General features: G+C 34.7%; 1 protein-coding gene across 1 annotated transcript; it reads right to left on the reverse strand.

Annotated features, from left to right (window-relative positions):
• Window positions 1-234: 234 nt before the first annotated feature.
• On the reverse strand, window positions 235-3,700 carry LOC149209198 (uncharacterized). The gene is given in 3 exon segments (XM_089396305.1): window positions 235-750; window positions 842-1,476; window positions 1,478-3,700. Coding segments are annotated over 3 exon segments (3,255 nt in total). The 5' UTR covers window positions 3,643-3,700; the 3' UTR covers window positions 235-295.
• Between the last annotated feature and the right edge of the window lie 14,892 nt (window positions 3,701-18,592).

Here is an 18,592-nt window from a genome sequence, read left to right on the forward strand (position 1 = left end):
TTTAGTTCAAGCAAAGTGTAACGGTTTGCAATTGTCTTTTTTTAAGGATAGGAAATTGTTGAAAGCACCAAGGCATTTCTTCAAACTTGCTTACAATTATCAAAGGAAATCTGCAAGTAAAATGTTACAGAGAATAAATATCATAAATATTTATGTATGTTATTTTTTGGGTGTGGTATTTGATTTCAATGTTAACAATAATCAGAAATATATGAGAGAGTTGGTTTAGAAAAATTTTGGCTCCTGAAAAAACCATTAAAAGCAAACATTTATTTGGTTCCTCTAGTTTTACAAACTAAAATGTAGAACTTTCATCATCTGATAGAGATGCATTATTTCTGGTTATATTTTCTTTCCTAAGACTGGATATGCTTCGTCCTAATCCATGAGAAGCACTTGCATTTCCCATGAAATCTTCTCTGATACTCTTTAACATAGTAACAACAACTCTCATAGGTGGCCTTTCTTGAGGTGAACCTTTTGAACAAAGCAAACCAACTCGCAGTAAAGAAATCAGGCATTTGAGTGTATTATTCTCTTCAGATTCATCTCCATCAATCTCATTAAAAAGACTACTGTCAATTACCCCTTTCACTGTATTTGGAAATGCCAAGTTCACCCAGTTGTGCAAGTTTAGGTCTTCAACAAACATGTCACTACTTGGCTGTTTTCTTGTAAGCATTTCCAATAATAGAATACCATAGCTGTAAACATCTCCTTGGGTAGAAATTATGTCACCCAATCCATACTCTGCAATAAAGTCAACATTCATGAGAGTCTACTCAAACAATCTAGTGTTAATGAGAAAAGAAAAGTGAAAGTAATGTTTGAAAACTCATACCTGGGGGGATGTAACCCATAGTTCCTTTTAAAGCAAGTGTTGAAGTAAGTGAATCAGTAGAACTTTCAGAAAGTAATCTTGCAATACCAAAATCTGTCACATGGCCTACCATATCTTCATCCAAAAGCACATTGCTGGGTTTTATATCGCAATGCACTATTTGCACAGAAGAATCATGATGAAGATACTCAATAGCATAAGCCACATCTATGGCAATGTCTAATCGTGTTTTCAACCCCAATTCACACACATCATCACCACTGTTGTTGTATCTACCAGGATACAAGTGCTTCTCTAAGGTTCCATTAGGCATGAACTCGAACACTAAAGCTTTGAAATAGGGGTTGGAGCATGAAGTTACAATTTTGACAAGATTCCGGTGTCGAACTTTTCGCAAAACATTGCATTCTATTTGAAAACTTTTATTGACTTGATCATTTTGCAATTGGAGAACCTTCACAGCAATGAGTGTGCCATCACTCAAAATTCCTTTATACACTGATCCAAAATTCCCTGTTCCAAGCAAGTGCTCCTGGGTAAATCCGTTAGTTGCTACATGAAGCTCTTGATATGAGATCCTTGGATGCTTCAACTTTTGAAAAATAGCTTCTGAGAAATCAAAGTTTTGAACATGCATGTTCCTTCTCCATAGAAATCTGAAAACCAGACAACAAATTGTAAAAGCAATAGTTCCACACAATTGAAGAATGGCCTCTTGGTGTTGGACATGCACGTAACCCAAATATTTGTGGTCCACAAAGGCCAAGATTTCCAATTAAGGATATGCTCATTGTTTGATTTACAAAAAAGCCTCCTCCTGAAATTTCCCCTGTGAAGTTGTTATAAGATAAATTCAAATATTGAAGCATTTTCAACTTCTGGAGAGTCATGGGTATTGTACCTGATAAGTGATTGCAAGAGAGGTCCAAGTTTACAAGACTTTGTAACATCTCAAGTGAATCTGGAATAGATCCTTGGAAGGCATTTCTAGACAAATTCAATGATTGTAGTTCAACACAACTTCCAATAGAACTTGGAATAACCCCAGTCAACTTATTAGAAGAAATGTCTATAGCTTGAGCCATCCTGAGTTTACTAATCTCCATAGCTTGAGCCATCCTGAGTTTACTAATCTCCAAGGGCAAGGATCCTTCTAATAAATTCCATGACAAATTCAAATAAAATTGTAGATTAGAGAGCTTAGCAATTTCGGGTGGTATCCTTCCACTGAGCTTGTTGTGAGACAAGTCAACCAATTCCAAATTTATACAATCTCCTAAATCCGTGGGTATGTTCCCTGATAATTGGTTGTGATGGAGGATGAGCGTTCTTAGTTGTTTAAGAGGTGCAAGGGAATGGGGAATCTTTCCAGAGAGTATATTTCTGCTGAAATCCAAGAGACCAAGTCGTTGTAACTGTTCAAATTCATCAGGAATGTTCCCTTCTAACCTGTTATCTCCTAAACACAATCTTTCTAATTGGTGAAGGTTTCTTAAGGATGGAATGCTACCATTTAAAACATTTCCGCTTAAATTTAGAAAAGTGAGACCAGTAAGATTTCCTATCTGTGGAGGGATGTGTCCTCCTATTCTGTTGGTTGACAATGATAAGTAAGACAATTTGGTTGAAAGTTTACCTATAGCAGCAGGCAAAACGCCACTTAATTTGTTGTTATCTAAATGTATTTCTTGTAAGTTAGAACAATTGGTAAGAGCAACAAAAAAGGATGTAAGTTTAATTTTGTCACTGTAAAGTTGATTATTACTCAACCATAATTTTACAAGAAGGGACAACTTACCCAACTCTATTGGAACATTCCCTGTCAACTTGTTGTAATGCAGAGAAAGTACATTCAACTTGGAACAATTTCCAATAGACTTTGGAATATGTCCACTAAGCCGATTTCCCCATAAATAGAGGGTGCTCAAGTTAAACAGGTTGGACAAAGAATTAGGTATGGTACCTGACAGTTCATTTTGAGCCAGTGAAAGCCTTTGAAGAGAGGTGAGTAGGCCTAACTCTTGTGGAATGCTGCCAGTAAGAAAGTTTCCAGAAAGATGCAGGTCAATTAAAGTAGAGATATTTGCTAAAGAAGTAGGAATGTTCCCTGAGAATTCATTGTAATAGAGGAAAAGCCCAAGCAGTCTAGTTAGCAAACCCAATTGTGGTGGTATAGCACCACTGAGATTGTTGTACGTAAAATCTAGAATAAGCAAGGCTGAGAGGTTCCCTAAGGAAGCGGGAACGTTACCTATCAGGTTGTTGCCGGTTAAGTAAAGCTGTTGCAGATGTTCGAGAGAGCTCAACTCTGGGGGAATTATTCCGCTCAAATTGTTGTAGGAGAGAGCCAGGTAACTCAAATTTCTGCAATTCCCAAGTTGACTTGGGATACTTCCTTCTAACTGATTGTAAGACAACCTAAGGTTCTTCAAACGAAATAGTTGTCCCAATTGAGGCGGAATATGACCATGAAACCCATTGTCTGAAAGAACCAGTGAACGGAGAAAAGACAAATTACCCAGGGCAGGAGAAATGGGGCCACTCAGATCCATGAATTCAAGGTCAATGGCAACCACTCTGTACTTTGGATGACGGTGGCTGCACGTAATGGCACTCCAGTTGCACAAGGGGACGGCAGGGCTCCAATTAGCCATGGACTGATTAGGATCACTGGTGATTAGCTTCTTGAATGCCAACAAGGATGGGCGATCATCGTGATGTGAGAGAGCCACAGAGGAGGAACAAAAAATGAAGCAGAACAACAGTAGAGAAAAACGAAAAGAAAAAGTGGGAAACGACATCCTCATCATCTTTAAATGGAAATGGAGTATGCATGAGGGAGGCAAATTGTAGTGATATGAATCTTCGCACGATTATTTATAAGCATAAAGAGCGATATAGTTAGGGGCAAGTCTTAGCCGTGGTGAAGACGGTGAGCAGAAAGTTTCCGTGAAAGCACACCTGCCAACTAACTTCATTTCAGTCGTAGTTAGGGCCAAGTCTTAGCCGTGGTGAAGACGGTGAGCAGAAAGTTTCCGTGAAAGCACACCTGCCAACTAACTTCATTTCAGTCAGTCCGAGAGAATTGGAATCAGGAAAAAAATCTCAAGAGTTATTACGGTACTCATCTATCCGCTTCCCTTTGTGACAGGTAGAAAGAATGCTCAGAAGTCGAGTTCTGGTAGGTATACTCCATTGTCATAACTGTGACACATCTGACAAATATTCCTTTGTGACAGGTAGAAAGAATGCTCAGAAGTCGAGATCTGGTAGGTATACTCCATTGTCATAACTGTGACACATCTGACAAATATTCCTTTGTGACAGGTAGAAAGAATGCTCAGAAGTCGAGATCTGGTAGGTATACTCCATTGTCATAACTGTGACACATCTGACAAATATTTATCACAGAGTGAGAGATAAAGCAGTTGTCTATAACGCGACTTTTTTAAAGCTTTTTTGACGAGTTTTTCCGGTCGAAATCCCACAGGAATTTATTGGAATCGCAAGTTTGATAGCTAGTTTCTGCACAATGAAAGCGTTAATAGGGTTTTCGAGGGTGCTGAATCCAAATATGCAGTTAAAAAATCATTTTAACTGCAACAAATCAAGATTTAACCTCAAATTCTTCCGCCGGATTCTGTCACCGGAATTTCCAAAAAATCGCATTATAAACAACTCCAGAGATAAATAAATAATCATGTGGACAAGATGAAAGAGAGATGACATATTAAACACTATCTAGTAGATATACTCCATTGTCATAACCAGGCCTGGAAATTGACGTCTTACCCGACGTATTTTAAGTGTTGGCTCGTATCTTATGGTTGGTAAAAATATGTAAAAATCTGTGACGATTATTTTAAGTGTCAGCTCGTATGTTATGGTTGGTAAAAATCTGTAAAAATCTGTGACGGCTAAAATATATTGGGTCCCTTTATTTTTGACGTTTTTTATCGAAATTTACAAATCCCAAAAATGATTTATTCTAACTAAAGTTGAGTTTACAAAAATTTAATCATAATTTACATATTACAAATAGGTGATCCACATAGGTGATCAGTTGGATTATAGCAGGGCTATGGTTTGCTTGTTATATTCTTTCATGATCTAATTGTTGAGAATTAATGGGACATTATGGGACTACAGGGCTATAGCTAGTATGCTATATTTTTTTAAGATTTAGTTGTTGAAAGTTAACCGTCATGTGAATGCTGTATGAATATTGGTGATACAATTTAATGACCTATTTACTAGCGTTGGAATTGACTCTCTTGCAAAACAACTTTGGAATTGCCATATGAATATTGATGACAGAATTTAATGACCTATTTACTAGCATTGGAATTGACTCTCTTGCAAAACAACATTTGAATTTACCACTTTCTCTCTGCCATTGCTCTTTCTTGCTAATTGAGAAAAGCAATAACAACCCTGAAATCTTTTAATTTACCCTATTGCAATGTTGAATTTGTTAGTGTCTGAATATGCATGTTTTCTTGTTCAAACGGCTAGACTGGTTACATTTCCCTCTGCGATTGCTCTTTCTTGCTAATTGGGAAAAGCAATAACATCCCTGCAATCTTTTAATTTACCCTATTGCACTATTGAATTCGTTAGTGTCTGAATATGGCATGCTTTCTCGTTCAAAACAGCTACACTAGTGGTATCAACCTATTAGGTATGTGCTATTTATTTACTTATGCCATTAGTTTATTGTAAACATTGAAAAATATTTACAAGGTATGTAAATTTTGGTATGGTATACAACCCTTCATAAATTTTGAAGTAAATTAAGAGTGGTTGCTTTATTTACTTAGGCTGTTAGTTATTGTAAAACCTGAAAAATAGTTACAAGTTATATGTAAATTTTGATATGGTATACAACCCTTCAGGGAATTTATAATAACATCCCTTCAATCTTTTAATTTGTTAATGTCTGAATATGACATGCTTTCTCGTTCAAAACAACTAAATTGGTGGTCTCAGCCTTTGGCAATTGTTTTAAGAAGATGTTTTAAGAAGATTTTAAGGTTGGCAACCTTGTTAAATAAGGAACTTCATAACTAAGGACCTTGCCCAATGCCCACGACTTAGTAATATATCCAATACTCATCCAAATAAAGTTTAAGTAATTAACTAAATGTAACATGGTTAGAATGTTCGGTATCTAAAGTTTAAATAATTAACTAAATGTAGCGTAAAATTTTTGATATCTAAAGTCTGTTCTTGTTGTATAATAAACGTTATTTGGTAGTTTTCTAGAATCAGAAGTTGAGGATTTTGAATTTTCAAAATTGGAGTGGATAAGAAGTTTGATGCTATTGGGTATTTTTTTTGGAATTGGAAGTTGAAGAGTTTGAATTTTCAAAATTGGAATGGATAGAAGGTTTTTAAAGTATTTGATTTATTTATGAATCAACATTTTCATCGATTTCTCCCTATTTGTGCATGATGTTCTGAAAATTGTTTTAAGAAATTTTTAATGTTGGCAATCTTGTTAAATAAGGAACTTCATAACTAAGGAGCATGTCCACTGCTTAGTAATCTTTTTTCAGTAGGAAAAAATCGACATATTATATTGAGATATGGATCATGATACATATATGACCGTAGTCTTGTAAAATACATAGCACCAATGATGCACATGGAGAGTATCAGCCGCCTGTGAAGGCCAAGTGACATAATATAGAAGAGAGAATCAGCAATGTAAAACCAAGGCAAAATAAAACGACCTGGAAGTAGGCAGTGGCGAAATATACCAGAGAAAAGCATATATAAACGCAGAATGTATGAATACATGGCTCCGGATTTGCACATGTATTGTTCAGCTACATAAAGCTAAGATTCAAAATATATATGTAAGAGAGCATCTGCGATCTATATATATTCAACACTCATCCAAATAAAGTTTAAGTAATTAACTGAAACATAGAATTTGTATAACAGGCGTTAATGCTATTTGGTAGTTTTCTATAAACGAAAGTTGAGGATTTTAAATTTTCAAAATTGGAATAGATAAGATGTTTAATGCTATTTAGTAGTTTTTTAGAATCCAAAATTGAGGATTTTGAATTTTCAAAATTGGAATAAATGCGAGATTTTTAACTAATTTAACTAAAATATAACTAATTTAATTCTATTTCAAATATCACTAGACATTAAATCTATATATTTAGATAGACATGTAACTTGTGGACAAGATGAAGGAAAGTCTACATATTAAACACTATCTAGTAGTTATACTCCATTGTCATAACCAGGCCTGGAGATTGACGTCTTACCGGACGTATTTTAAGCGTCAGCGCGTATTCTATGGTTGGTTCCCTTTGTGACAGGTAGGAAAAATGCTCAGAAGTCGCGATGTGGTAAGTATACTCCATTGTCATAACTGTGACACATCTGACAAATATTTATCACAATAGATAGGCATGTAACTTGTGGACAAGATGAAGGCGAGGCTACATATTAAACACTATCTAGTAGATATACTCATAACCAGGCCTGGAAATTGACGTCTTACCGGACGTATTTTAAGTGTCAGCGCGTATTTTATGGTGGGTTCCCTTTGTGAAGGTAGGAAGAATGCTCAGAAGTCGAGATCTGGTAGGTATACTCCATTGTCATAACTGTGACACGTGACAAATATTTATCACAGAGTGAGAGATAAATAGATAGGCATGTAACTTGTGGACAAGATGAAGGAGAGGCTACATATTAAACACTATCTAGTAGATATACTCCATTGTCATAACTAGGCCTGGAAATTGACGTCTTATCGGACGTATTTTAAGCGTCAGCGCATATTTTATTTTATGGTTGGTAAAAATTTGTGACCTCTTATCGGACGTATTTTAAGCGTCAGCGCATATTTTATTTTATGGTTGGTAAAAATTTGTGACCTCTAAAATATATTAGGGGTATTTTTATTTGGACGTTTAATTAAAAATTCAAACTGTAAAAAAAAATTTGTATCGAAATTTACAAATTCCAAAAATTATTTATTATAACTAAAGTTGAGTTTACAAAAATTATAGGTGATCCATATAGGGGATCAGTTGGGTTATAGCAGGGCTATGGCTAGCTTGCTATATTCTTTTAAGATCAGTTGTTGAGAATTAATGGGACATTATGGGGACTACACCGTGCTATATTCTTTCAATCTCTAGCTGTTGAGAATTAATGGGACATTGTGGGAGTAACCGCCATATGAATATTGATGACACAATTTAATGACCTATTTATTAGCATTGGAATTGACTCTCTTGCAAAACAACTTTGGAATGGGACATTGTGGGAGTAACCGCCATATGAATATTGCTGACACAATTTAATGACCTATTTATTAGCATTGGAATTGACTCTCTTGCAAAACAACTTTTGAATTGCCATATGAATATTGATGACAGAATTTAATGACCTATTTACTAGCATTGGAATTGACTCTCTTGCAAAACAATTTTTGAATTTACCATTTTCTCCTTTGGCATCCAACCATATGTGGTTTGATGAATTATGTGTTTTATGGTCTCACATTTTCCTCTGCCATTGTTATTTCTTGCTAATTGGGAAAAGCAATAACATCCCTGAAATCTTTTAATTTACCATAATTTACCCCACTGCACTGTTGAATTTGTTAGTCTCTGAATATAGTATGCTTTCTCGTTCAAAACGGCTACACTGGTTACATTTTCCTCTGCCATTGCTCTTTCTTGCTAATTGGGAAAAGCAATAATATCACTGCAATCTTTTAATTTACCCTATTGCACTGTTGAATTTGTTAGTGTTTGAATATGACATGCTTTATCGTTCAAAACAGTTACACTAGTGGTATCAGCCTATTAGGTATCTACTCTTTATTTACTTATTCCATTAGTTTATTGTAAACCCTGAAAAATACTTACAAGTTATGTAAATTTTGATATGGTATACAATATGTACTTTTTATTTACTTATGCCATTAGTTTATTGCAAACCTTGAAAAATACTTACAAGTTATGTAAATTTTGATATGGTATACAACCCTTCGGAAATTTTGAAGTAAATTAAGCGTGCTTGTTTTATTTACTTATGTTGTTAGCTATTGTAAAACCTGAAGAATAGTTACAAGTTATATGTAAATTTTGATATGGTATACAGCCCTTCAGGAGTTTACAATAACATCCCTTCAATCTTTTAATTTGTTAGTCTCTGAATTTGACATGCTTTCTCGTTCAAAACAAATAGATTGGTGGGCTTTCTCGTTCAAAACAAATAGATTGGTGGTATCAGCCTATCAGCTATGTACTCTTTATTTACTTATGCCATTAGTTTATTGTAAACCCTGAAAAATACTTACAAGTTATGCAAATTTTGATATGGTATACAGCGGTTAGGAAATTTTGAAGTAAATTAAGGACTGGTTGGTTTATTTACTTATGGCATTAATTATTGTAAAACCTGAAAAATACTTACAAGTTATATGTAAATTTTGATATGGTATACAGTGCAGGAAATTTTGAAGTAAATTAAGGCCTGATTTCTTCCAATCAGATTAAGGAGCCCCTAAAGAAATTTTGAAGTAAATTAAGGTGTGATGAGGCCTGATTTCTTCCAACCAACTTAGGGAGCCCCTAAGGAAATTTTGAAGTAAATTAAGGTGTGATTTCTTCCAACCAGCTTGGGCAGCAGCTCAAACTCAGGTTGGTAGCATGATACACCCTCAAATTCAAGGAAAAAAAGTGTGTATTTTATTTTTTGTACTCTAATCTTGTGATGACCCCGGTAACTTGTAAATATGGAATGATTACTGTGGTAAGAAATTAATATGAGTGGTTACTTATTGTTTACTGAATGACATTATTTAATTATGAAAGTTAATATATTGGATTATATATTATCTTGAAATGCTGGCAGCCTCTTGGTGGAGGATTTTCTATTAAAAGAAAAGAATCAGTTATGAAACTGAAAGAACTACCTCTCACACAGGAAAAGTCCTGGGAAGGAAAACCCGAGGGCTGTTGGGACAAACAGGGGAAGAAATTCCAAGAGAGAGAAGAGAGGAAAGAAAAGGGTTAAGTCTAGTAAAGACCAGATAACCAAGCACAGAAGTGCATGAGTCTTGTCGAGGGCTGCAGGCCTGCAAGACGGCTCGGGGGGAGAATCCAACGTGATGTGGATCTCAAGGTTGGGAGGATAAGAGCAAGTATGATTGCAGGTGAACCTCTGGAGTAAGAACGCCTGTCGCGGATTGACCAGGTATGAGCTTTTTATAGAGTTAGACAATGTTAAACAGGATACTGGAAGTATTTAGATAGAGAACAGTTGAATCTGTGTTTCTTTTCATTAGCTAAATGCAAGGAGAAACAACTGTAGTTGTCTGTAAAATAGAATAGCACATACAGCTCAATAGACATCTGGGAATTAGTTATTAAGACTGTAAACTACATAATCGTCTGCTGTAAACAGTTCAGGTTATTTAAATATATATAACAGTACAAAACCCTAGGGTGGCCTGAAAGATAGCAGAAGTGTACAAGATGGATATGAATAATATAAGTAAACAACACTTCACAGCTACGGCATGGTGCCTAGCCAGAACAGTAATAGAAGCATTGTAACTACCAGAACCGTAGAGAATTATAATTAAAGTACCAGTGCTATGAACATAGATAACGATGCTGTAAATAACCAGAAACAATAGACCCCTGTGTCGGGGTTATCTTGTTACATTACTAGACGCAACCATAAAACCTTACAAGGAATAACCGGAAACCGAATAATGTACCGACTCAGGGCAAAACACAGTCGTAGGTAAACGGCCGTGTACCCTGAGGAGGTACAGCTATACATACAGTGTATCAAATACAAAGATTACTTATAAACCCTGTAATAAATCAAGCATGAGAACGCGTAATGAACTTCTACTGAATCAATTGCATGCGAGTGCATAATTAACCCTGTAATGATTCAAAGACACATGTCTGTATAATATACCCTGTAGCAGATTAATGCATCCGACCGCTTAGTAAACCCTATAGGGTAACAACGCACTATTAAGCAGAGAAAGAGCATTAACTTAGTATTAACAAACTGAAAGGTATATTATTTCAAAAACAAAATTGACAGCATATAAGGTAATGTCGGCCTTCGAAACAAATCGACAGAGCATAAAGCTGTAAACAACGTATTCATTAAGGAATAACGAAAATGTCAAACATTAAGTTATATGATTAACCCTGATGAGAACAGTAAACAATGCGTATTGAAGGACTATAGAACCAACAGGTGTTAAAATATCTGCATACCAAAACGGCGAAGCAATGAAGCTCTATTAAACTTTTAAAAGCTCAGGGAACAATTTGGTAAATATACAGACTTCAACTCAAAATTAGTCCAGGCCTGGAGACCGTAAGCCTTAACCAAATGTACATGTAACAATCGGCATATAAGCCATAAGCACTTTCTAACTAAACCCAAATAAGTTAACGAAATACAGGTTCCGGCATGAAGTGGCCGACTGCAAATCGTAACCTAGGGTTTGGAATGATTGCAGAACCTGAGACACATAAACAGAGCGCCATGAGACACTCCTCTGGCCAGGAGATTGACGCTAATCCAAACTTTATGTATAAACCTTTGCTAAATAAGGGGAAAATCACCTATCTTCGGTAAGAAAACATACCTGTGCCCGTTTGGAGCCAGCATAATCTTCCTGCAGGCGGTAGAAGGCTGTCGAAACAAACCCACCTGCACATTATCATTCACACTGTAATTAATTCATGAACAGTTAATACAAATGAAGGGTTTCGAAGAATTAGAACGCATCGCATTCACCTACACAGATAACTGCAAAATAGACTAGTAGGCATGGCAGTAATGGTAGAACGATACCTGAAGCAGCAAGGTAAGACCTGATAATCGCTGCAGAGGAGGACCGTCGAGCCGGGTAAGTGTTCGGCCTCACCAGTCTTGCGCAAATGAACCAAACCAAAAGACCCGGTGGTTTATGAATCGTCCACCAAACCCTTGGGTGAATCTGAACCCTACGATGTAGTAAATGAATCTCCATCGTCCGTTCAAGCGGGAGAGTCTGATGCGAAAACCCACAGTGGGTCAACCGAGAATCACATGGCTTCACATGGATTTATGCCACCTGGCAATAGGGTTGGTGAGATGGGTTAAGTTTCCATCCACCACCTGGCGCCGGAGACTGGTTAATGAACAATCCGGTGGTGATCCGACCAAGACTTAATATTAAACACCCAAAGACTTTAACGATAAACCTTATAGTGTTATGCATAGAGAGTAATATATGCTTGATTAAGGTTTGGTTATATAACAGAGCACATAGTCTTATTAACAATGCCTGGAGTACATGTTTTCCCTAGTTGAATAGAGGGGTGAACTAAAGTAATTAAGCCATGAATACATTTTTTTTTTACTTAGTATATATTCTCGATGGGATCGTGACAAATCTATTATGTGTTTTATGGTTTCAGGGAATTTGGTAGTTTTCTGAAGTCCGCAAGCTCAAACTCAGGTTGGTAGCCTGATATACCCTCAAATTCAAGGAAAAAAAGTGTGTATTTTATTTTTTGTACTCTAATCTATTATGTGTTTTATGGTTTCATGTAATTTGGTAGTTTTCGGAAGTTAGGATTTTGACTTTTCAAAATTGGAGTGGATAAGAGATTTAATGTTATTTGGTTGGAATGGGAAGTTGAAGATTTTGAATTTTCAAAATTGGAATAGATAAAAGGTTTTAAGGTATTAGATTTATTTTTGAATCAAAGTTTCAAAAACATTTTCTTTGATTTCTCTCCAATTTTTTGGATGATGTTTTGGCAATTGTTCTCCAATTTTTTGCATGATGTTTTGGCAATTGTTTAAAGAAGATTTTAAGGTTGGCAACCTTGTTAAATAAGGAACTTCATAACTAAGGAGCCTGCCCAATGGCCACGACTTAGTAATATATCAATTCTCATCCAAATAAAATTTAAGTAATTAACTAAATGTAGCTGCTTAGAATGTTCGGTATCTAAAGTTTAAGTAATTAACTAAAAGTAGTGTAAAATTTTGGATATCTAAACTCTGTTCTTGTTGTATAAGAAACGTTATTTGGTAGTTTTCTAGAATCAGAAGTTGAGGATTTTGAATTTTCAAAATTGAAGTTGATAAGAAGTTTAATGCTATTGGGTATTTTTTTTGGAATTGGAAGTTGAAGAGTTTGAATTTTCAAAATTGGAATAGATAAGACATTTTTAAAGTATTAGATTTATTTATGAACCAAAATTTCAAAATCAACATTTTCGTCGATTTCTCCCTATTTGTGCATGATGTTCTGAAAATTGTTTTATGACATTTTTAAGGTTGGCAATCTTGTTAAATAAAGAACTTCATAACTAAGGAGTCTGTCCACAGCTTAGTAATCTATCCAACACTCATCCAAATAAATTTTAAGTAATTATACAATTGTTAATGCTATTTGGTAGTTATCTAGAAACGAAAGTTGAAGATTTTAAATTTTCAAAATTGGAGTGGATAAGATGTTTAATGCTATTTGGTAGTTTTTTGGAATCCAAAATTGAGGATTTTGAATTTTCAAAATTGGAGTAGATAAGAGGCTTTTAACCAATTTAACTAAAATATAACTAATTTAATTCTATTTCAAATATCACTAGACATTAAATCTATTTATGTATTTAAAAATATATTTAAAAAATCACTAAGAACCATCATGTTTGGCAATTTTATTACATGTTATTGATAGGTCGCAAATTTCATGGTGATAATTTTAAGAAATCATGGTTTGGCTTTTGGATTTTTTTTCAAATGCATACAGGAATTCGTATAAAAAAACCAAGAAATAATACAGATTTCTTAATTCAAACTTCACTAAAAAAATTTAAAATTTTTATTTTTTTAAGAAATTATGATTTAGCGGTTGTATTTTTTTTTTTTCAAATGCATATAGGAATTCCTTTCAAAAAAAAAACCAAAAAATAATACAGATTTCTTAGCTCAAACTTCAAATTATGAATATATTTTTTTGGAAATTAAAAATATAGAAATCATAAATTAAAAATTAAATTGAATTTTAAATCATTCATACATCCTAACCTTATCATACTTGAAATTTAAAGGGGCTGAAATTTACCTGAAATTGTGTTGTATTTTTATTTTTATTTAATGAAGTGAAAACAAATATTTGTTTTCTATTTTTAGTCACATCTTCTTTTTTGGATGAAATTATAATAAAACTAGACTGAAAACTAACTGGTCTCGGTTGTATTTTTATTTTTATTTAATTGAATTAAAAAAATGAAAAACAAATATTTCTTTTTAATTTTAGTCAAAAGGATCCTATTTTTTTGGATCTGAAAAATTGTAATAAAACTAGAGTTCGAGTCTGTTAGTGTTAGTGAGGGAAGATTGAAAACTTTCATATATAATATACGTATAGACCGGAATAAGTTAAAAATAATGTTTCCTGGTTGACAAATGTTTGAACATTTTGTCCTCTGTACATTGTTGGAGATGTGTTGCAATGGTAAAACTACATAAAATATTACAAAAGAATAACCAAATGTTTGAACATTTTGTCCTCTGTACATTGTTGGAGATGTGTTGCTAATGGTAAAACTACATAAAATATTACAAAAGAATGAAAAATGTGCGTGATTAGAATTTTCTGAGCCTTTTTAGAAAAATGAAAAAGGTGTGTGATTATAATGTTTCCTTCCTTGTTTTGGAGTTTATGAGGAAAATAGCTTCAATCTGGTTTGTACATGCATGAGAAGGATCACTTGTTGATATTTCAGCGATTTGTTTTTGTTAGAGAATGATATATCTATGTGAAGTGAAATTTGCAATTATAAGCACAACTTTGGTAATTTGGTTTAAAGAATGTTGTGTTAAGCATGAATAAACGCTGGTAGTTGCTACTTTTAGTAAATTATCATAATTTCACTATATTTTCAACATCATAAAATGTAAGATGATTAGTATTATAGTAACATTGGAGGCCTGGATGACCATGCTAGGCTGCGAAAAGATTCAATGCTACTAGTTTAGTTTATTAGCATGAAAGGTGGTTTATTGACGTAAAACATAAATTGAAAGGCATGTAAAAAGTAAAAATGTCATGAAATTTTCATTTTGACCGACAAAGAGAATTTGAAATTCCAAGCCTGGTCATAAGTGTGACATATCTTACAACTATTTATTATGTAGAGTGAGAGATAAATAGTAAGGTAGGTAACTTGTGGACGAGATAAGGAAATGACCCATATAGCAACATAAAATGAATAGCTCAGAGCAACAAGCAGTGAATATGCATGCAGTGGCCATTCATTTGGAACTCCATCTCCATCATTCAAGAGAGAGAATTAGTCAGGGCCTTGCATTGCGTGGTCAACCTAGATGGAGGTGAGAAAGAGAGCAGCAATATATGGTGAAAACAGAAGTTTCACTCATCAGCCGTGATGACCACGCAGAGCGCTCAAAAGTCCAGATCTGGCCATCCAAAGAGTGACACATGGTGAGGGCCCAAAAGTAGTAACATGTTATATTTTGTCATGATGTGTGGGATTTAGTTTGAGTGTAGATTTAAAGGATATTTAGAATTTTATATAAAATCAGGTTAATGGTTAACAATTTAGTTATGTATATTGAATTTCTGAATATTTTCAAAAAATCTAGATAGAATTTTTTCAGGAAAAAAAAAACTAACTAGTTTTCTATTACATAAAAAAAGCAAGTCTTCATAGAATCTGTAGATAGCAAAATTGGTTTTCTGTTACATAGAAAGCAAGTTTACGTAGAATCTTTGTATAGCAAAAATGGTTGATAAAAAGTACATGGACATGAAAAAGAAACTAGCATGTTATCATGAACATCGAAAAATAGATATTCATACCATAAAAAGGGTGTGAGCCCAAAAATACCCAAAAGGTAAAAAGTCTTGTCCCAAAGAGAGTTTATAAGATATTAGAGTAGAGATAGAATTTGAAAGGTAAATTATTTGTTATGGGGTGATTTGTCTGTTAAATATAGCGAAATTATTTTCATAAATGTCAACATCTTTTGTTTAAATGAGTAGAACGGGTGCTACAGTTGCCTAAATTCTCAAATTTGACAGGGGATTTAGATTTGAAATTCTTACCCTGCATCCGAGACCAAAAAAAGAAGGCCTATTGATGATGTGCTGAAATGAAAAAGCCACTCATATCTAGATAAAAGAGTAGAAGTCCAAATATCAAAATTATGGAGGGTGTGTTTTAGGGGCTAATATTTGAAAGTTGGTTAATTTTCCATGCTTTTTCCAAAAAAATGATTCATAAATTTCCATTTTTTTCCTAAAATGATTTTCCCTAATTTTAGGGTACACCATTATTTTAACTTAAAAATCACCAAATATTATATCGACTAATATAAAATCATTGGAAATCTAAATATTTTTACAAAACTATCACCTAAAATTTTACAATTTGCATATTAGGGACTAGTAAGATTCGCCAAGGATTTTAAACTTTAAGATAAACTTCCATCCTTAAAATTTTCCCTCATTGTTGATAACCCAGCTTCAGTCTACCTAAAATTTTACAATTTGCATATTAAGGACTAGTAAGATGGATTTTAAACTTTAAGATAAAATTCCATCCTTAAAACTTTCCCTAGTTGTTCATAACCTAGCTTTGAAAGCTAGTCTACCACAATATTCTGGCTCCTATCAACATTTGAAAAAAATATCATGATCTTGTGCATCCCATTACACAGTAAGGAAGGAGCAAATCTTGAGCACCAATTAATCTAGTCAATTGTGACCTTAGATTTACCAAAAACAAATAGTGTGTCAAGTTGTAATAGTCGTGGTAAAAAATCCATGTAATAAAAGTTAATAAAGACAAAATAATAGCCATGGAATGTTGGGCAAAACATCTTAGTGTGGGTGTTCATTTGGTTTATTATGGCAAAGGCAATGACAAAGACTTTGTAATGACAAAGACTTTGTAAAGACAAAGTGGCATTTAATTGAGATTTTATTTAAGAAAATAATGGAAATTAGGATAAAATGAATGTGAAAGGTCACAGGTTGCATGTGAGGAGGAAAATGAAGGAAAATAATGGAAATTGAAGAAAATAGAGGCCTCGTTGATAAAAAGGCTTTTGAGGATCAGTTCACAGACTTGTCAGTTTAGTTTTGGAGATCTCATTCTATTCTTTCTCTCTCATACTCTTGGATACTTAGAGTTTTCTTGGAGCACTCTTGGAGAAGTGTGGCATACTTGGAGTTTTGGAGCAAGAAGGAAAAGGAAGAGCAGAAAAGAGTAAGAGGACATCGAGATCAAAAATTACAACAGGTTTTGCTTGCAGGTACTAATTTTCATGTATGATTTCCTTACTAGTTTTGTCATACATGGCATATGCATGTGGTTTCTTGGTCATGACCTATCATTGGCATGAAGGATTGTCTGGATTGACAGTGGTTTTACCTAGCCTTGTCATTTCTTGGATAACCGTGGTGTTATGGGAGTCTTTCCCTTTTGTTTTCTGGTTGGTTCTCATGTTCCTTTGGTTGTGGGTTGAGTTATTAGTTCTTGGAGCACAACTTGGGTTGAGTTATTAGTCCTAGAGCCTTGGTTGGAAAAACGCTTTGGAGCCCTTGGTGGGTTGAGTTACTACTCCTGGAGCTTTGGTTGGACAAACGCTCTTGAGCCTAGCATTAGTTGTGGGTTGAATTACTAGTCCTGCAGCCTTGGTTGGAACAAACACTCTAGAACCATGGACAACTTGGGTAGAGACCAATCTGGTGGTGGGTAGTGATGTCCAACTGTGAGGTGGAATAACTGGTTGAGGGTTGAGGTGATTTAGCCTCTGGAAGCCCTAGTTTTATTTTGATGGATTTGTTCTATGAGATCCCACATTCATGCTTGGAATATGGCACGGGGGTGATTGGATGAAGAGAGATTTGTTTCATCCAATCTATGGCCGGGTGGAACGTTGAAGACCCGAACCTAGTTGTCATTTACATTCATCAATAAGACCTCTATTTCTCCTTGATATTTTATGGGTAAATATAATTGTTTATATGTGGCTTATATGGTTGTTATATCCTTGATATTCATGTTGGTTATATGCTGGTTACGAATAAGTTTTATGATAGTGAAAATGTATGGCTCTCATCATGTTTTTTATTCACTAAATGTACAATGAATATATGGCTTAATAGATGGTAATGTAGTTATTGTGGTGGGGCATCAATGCTTCTTAGTGATTCTCAAATAAGAATGAGACCCCTATGCTCAGATATGTTGTTTAAACATGTAGAATGCATATTTCTGACATGTTTGATGAAATGTCTATCATGGCTAGTAGGGGTCCAGTCAAGTCATTGGTCAAGTATTTGTGTTTGTATCATTGTTTTGATGTCACTTTTCATTTCTGGAAGTTTCATGGAGTTCTGGGAAGTGCCTTGAGTCCTAGCCCTGAAAAAGTGGCACAAAATATAAAGTTGTTGGCATAGAACTACCTAGAAATGTCTCTAGTTTCACGCATGCCTTGTTGTGGGAGAGACTGGAGGGTTCCAGTCACATGCATGCCCATCTCAAGGGAGCGAATGAGGCTTTAATGTAGCAAAATGTTAGTTTGTCTTAGGGGTTGGTCACCTACATGGGTTGGATGGCTCCTGGGGGATCTGTTTCATGTGTAGAAGGTTAAGTTGGTTGTGTTTCATCGGTTCCACTTCTTTAATTGATACATAGGGAGTTG

The sequence above is a fragment of the Pinus tabuliformis genome, chromosome 1_2, assembly GCF_031772625.1.
Source record: "Pinus tabuliformis cultivar Carrire ecotype Pingquan chromosome 1_2, CPIR1, whole genome shotgun sequence".
NCBI lineage: Eukaryota > Viridiplantae > Streptophyta > Pinopsida > Pinales > Pinaceae > Pinus > Pinus tabuliformis.